Source organism: Halyomorpha halys, unplaced genomic scaffold (genome assembly GCF_000696795.3).
Source record: "Halyomorpha halys isolate HHAL.00 unplaced genomic scaffold, Hhal_1.1 Scaffold1386.1, whole genome shotgun sequence".
Classification (NCBI taxonomy): domain Eukaryota; kingdom Metazoa; phylum Arthropoda; class Insecta; order Hemiptera; family Pentatomidae; genus Halyomorpha; species Halyomorpha halys.
In genome coordinates, this window is record NW_027107554.1 from 263254 (window position 1) to 266980 (window position 3727).

Here is a 3727-nt window from a genome sequence, read left to right on the forward strand (position 1 = left end):
AGCACCTTTAAACCTTATAAAGCGTCTGGGGGAGATGGAATAATTCCTGCCCATCTGATACAAGGGAAAGGAAAGCTTGTTAAAGCACTGGGTAGAATATTCAGGGCAAGTTATGCAATGGGATATATCCCAAAACTATGGAGAGAGACTAAAGTAATTTTTATCCCAAAAATTGGCAAGCCTAAGGATGACCCAAAGGCATATAGACCAATAAGTCTCTCCTCAGTAATATTAAAGACAATGGAAAAGGTAATGGATGCATGCATAAGGGGCTTAATAGTTCAGAACTCCCAACTACATCCATATCAGTTTGCCTATCAAGCAGGAAAATCAACAATTTCAGCGCTGCATTGTCTTGTTAAAAAGATAGAGAATTCTCTAGATAATAAGGAAATAGCACTGTGTCCATTCATGGACATAGAGGGAGCATTTGATAATACCTCACATGAAACAATAGGTAAGGCTACCAGGAGGAAAGGAGCCAGTGAAGCAACCGTCTCTTGGATAAATGAAATGCTAATAAACAGAAGCATTATAGCAAAGGTAGGTGAAACAGAGTTGAAGATAAAAACAGCTAAAGGATGTCCGCAGGGGGGCGTCCTTTCTCCCCCCTTGTGGACTATGGTGGTAGACTGTCTCCTATATAAACTAACAAATGAAGGGTTTGAAACTATAGGTTATGTAGATGATCTGGCTATAATAATAAGAGGCAAGCATGAAGAAACTTTGATAGAGCGTATGCAACTAGCCTTGAAGGTCACTTGGAATTGGTGCCAAGAACAAGGATTGAGCATAAATCCAAGCAAAACCACCATTGTACCCTTTACGAGGAAGAGGATTCTTAATATAGAATATTGCAAACTGGGAGGAGTACAGATTAATACCACAAAAGAGGTGAAGTACTTAGGAATAATTCTAGATCAGAAACTCAAGTGGAATTCCCATATAAACAGAGTCATAGTTAAAGCTAGAGCTTCCCTACGGACTTGTAAAAGTTTATTTGGAAAAAATGGGGAATTAAACCCAAAATGGCAGAATAGTTATACACAAGGGTTATAAGACCCATGATAACCTACGCATCGGCAATTTGGTGGCCGAAAACAGAGGAAAAACCTCACAAATAAAACTGGAAAAGGTACAAAGAATGGTGTGTCTAGGTGTGACAGGAGCAATCAGAACATGCCCCACAGCAGCTATGGAGACAATTCTGAATTTAACTCCCCTACACATCTGGATACAAAAAGAAGCTATAATGAGTGCCTTAAGTATAGAACGTGACTGGATTTATAAACCAGGAAACTATCAAGGGCACTTAAAGATCCTAAATAAGATTAAGGGTAAAGAATGGATGAGCTTTTTAAGTGACCATTTACCCAAAAGACTTGATTTTGAAAAGAACTTTAATGTATGTGTTCCAGACAAAGAGATATGGAGGAAAGGAGGCCCTAAATTTGAGAAGGGCGCATTGGTCTGGTATACTGATGGATCAGTTAAGGAAGGAAAAGCAGGTGCTGGGGTTGTAGGACCTAATTGCAAAAGAACCCTAGCAATGGGAATATACCCAACTGTCTTCCAAACTGAAATACACGCAATAGAAATAGCGGCATTAGAAAACATTAAAAACAATCCAAAAGGAAAAAGGATTTATATAATATCAGACAGCCAGGCTGCTTTAAAGGCAATAATGTCCTATACTATAAAATCAGGGCTAGTCTGGAATTGCCTAGAGAGACTAAAGGAATTAGCCAGAGGCAATAAACTGACCTTGATGTGGACCCCAGGACATGAGGGGATTGAAGGTAATGAGATGGGAGATACCCTAGCTAGAAAGGGATCAGAAATGATGCTAATTGGCCCTGCTAACTTGCCATATTGCAACATATCTGGAAGTGCAATCAGGAATGTGGTTAACTCCTGGGAACAAAAAGAGAAGGAAACATACTGGACGCTGAAACCAGGTATGAAACAATCCAAGCTCTTCATTAAAATATCAGAGGAAAAGGCAAAATTTTACCTTAACCTTACTAGAAATGAACTGAGGACGATAACAGGACTCCTCACGGGCCGCTGCCCCTTAAAATATCATCTTAAGAAGATGAGGCTGGTGGAGGATTCCACCTGCCGTCTATGTATGGAAGATGAAGAAAAGACACAGCACATTCTGTGTGAATGTGAAGCCCTTGCATTCAGAAGATTGCAGTATCTGGAACAGGACAGAATGGAACCTGAAGACATTTCTAGAATGAACCCAAAAGAATTATTGAACTTCATAAGAAGCATAGGATTCATATGGGATCTCTAGTGGAAAGAGGGGTAACTCACAAAAGATCCTATTGGGTCGAAGTGAGGAAAGGATTCCCGACCCTCAGTGTAATAATAATAATACTCCAGGACAGGTGATGATCATAAATGGCTCCAAATTTTTTAACAGAGTTATGGATAGGAATACGATTTTTTTTTAGGAAAAGTAATGGATAATAATGAATTGCTAGAGGAGTTTGGAACCGATGAAGATAGTTTTTTTCCTGCATTCAGCACCAATTTGTTTCTCTCACCCAATCGAAAAATTCTATTATATCCTGCAGTTTCTGTATGGAATGTCTTGATGAGATTGGTAGAATGGAAGGAAAGATAAATTTGGAGAACATCAGCATATAGATAGTATCAGGAGTGGTAGATAGATTGGGAAAATCATTTATGCAAACAAAGATAAGAGTTGGTGATAGTGAGGAGCCCTGAGGAACACCATACAAGAGGGAAATAGGAGATAAAAGGAGTTATCACAGATGACCACTGTCTGTGAGTAATTGATCCAAAATGTAGTTGGATAAGGAAAAGATAGAGAGTTTAGACAGGAGAATCTCAACAGAATTTAAAGCTTTTGAAAAATCAAAAAGGATTAATATTATTATTATCTTTTTATCAATGGAAAATTATATATCTTCGGTGATTCTTAATTAAGTGGATTGAGTGGAATAGCCAGAATGAAAACTTGATTGAAAGGGATTTTTTAGAAGAGCATCATAGAACACTTTGTTCAAGATACAATGAAGAAAGTTGGTGATGGACCTATCTTTCTAAAGGACTGGATGGATTTGAAAAGATAGAAATAGGTCTGAAATCTTAAATTTTTAATGGAGAAGGAACTTTGTTCAAAAGACATATTATAAACTTTTTCCAAGAGGAAGGAAAGATGAAACTTTGGAGGGAAAATTATGAATACGTAGAAGAATGACGGAGACAGTTTAATGAATATGATCTCCATCCAACCCAAGGTCAAAAATATCATTTGGTTCTGAAATCAAATTTTTCGTAATATTTAAATTATATGGCAAGTCCTCTTCAATGCTTATTTCTGTTACTAGCATTGCAAACACATCTCATTTTCTCTGAAAGAATAAACACAGACGAATCAACAATGTTTAAATTTAATCATATCTGCATAGTTGTATGGAGATTCATTTGTCTGATTTTAGATATAATCATGTCTAACTTAACTAAGTTACTATGATTAACAATATTGATAATTACAATATTATTTATTTCATTCAGCTTAGTAGATTTTGGTTCTTTTTAGATTTAAGTTAGCTTAGTAGATTTAACTTAATTAGCTTAGTAGATTTAAGTTCTTTTTAAATTCCTAATATGCGGTTTTAAACATATCTTAATAAGTTATTTCAAACTTTAAATTTATTTTGAATAACAATAATAGATTTATATATATATA

The 3727-nt window shown here is 36.2% G+C and overlaps 1 protein-coding gene across 1 annotated transcript; it reads left to right on the forward strand.

Moving 5' to 3' along the window:
- The first annotated feature begins 1252 nt into the window (after window positions 1-1252).
- Window positions 1253-2302, forward strand: LOC136795420 (uncharacterized). Its single transcript, XM_067045943.1, has one exon. The coding sequence runs from the start codon at window positions 1253-1255 to the stop codon at window positions 2300-2302; it is 1050 nt and encodes a 349-aa protein (XP_066902044.1).
- Window positions 2303-3727: the final 1425 nt, after the last annotated feature.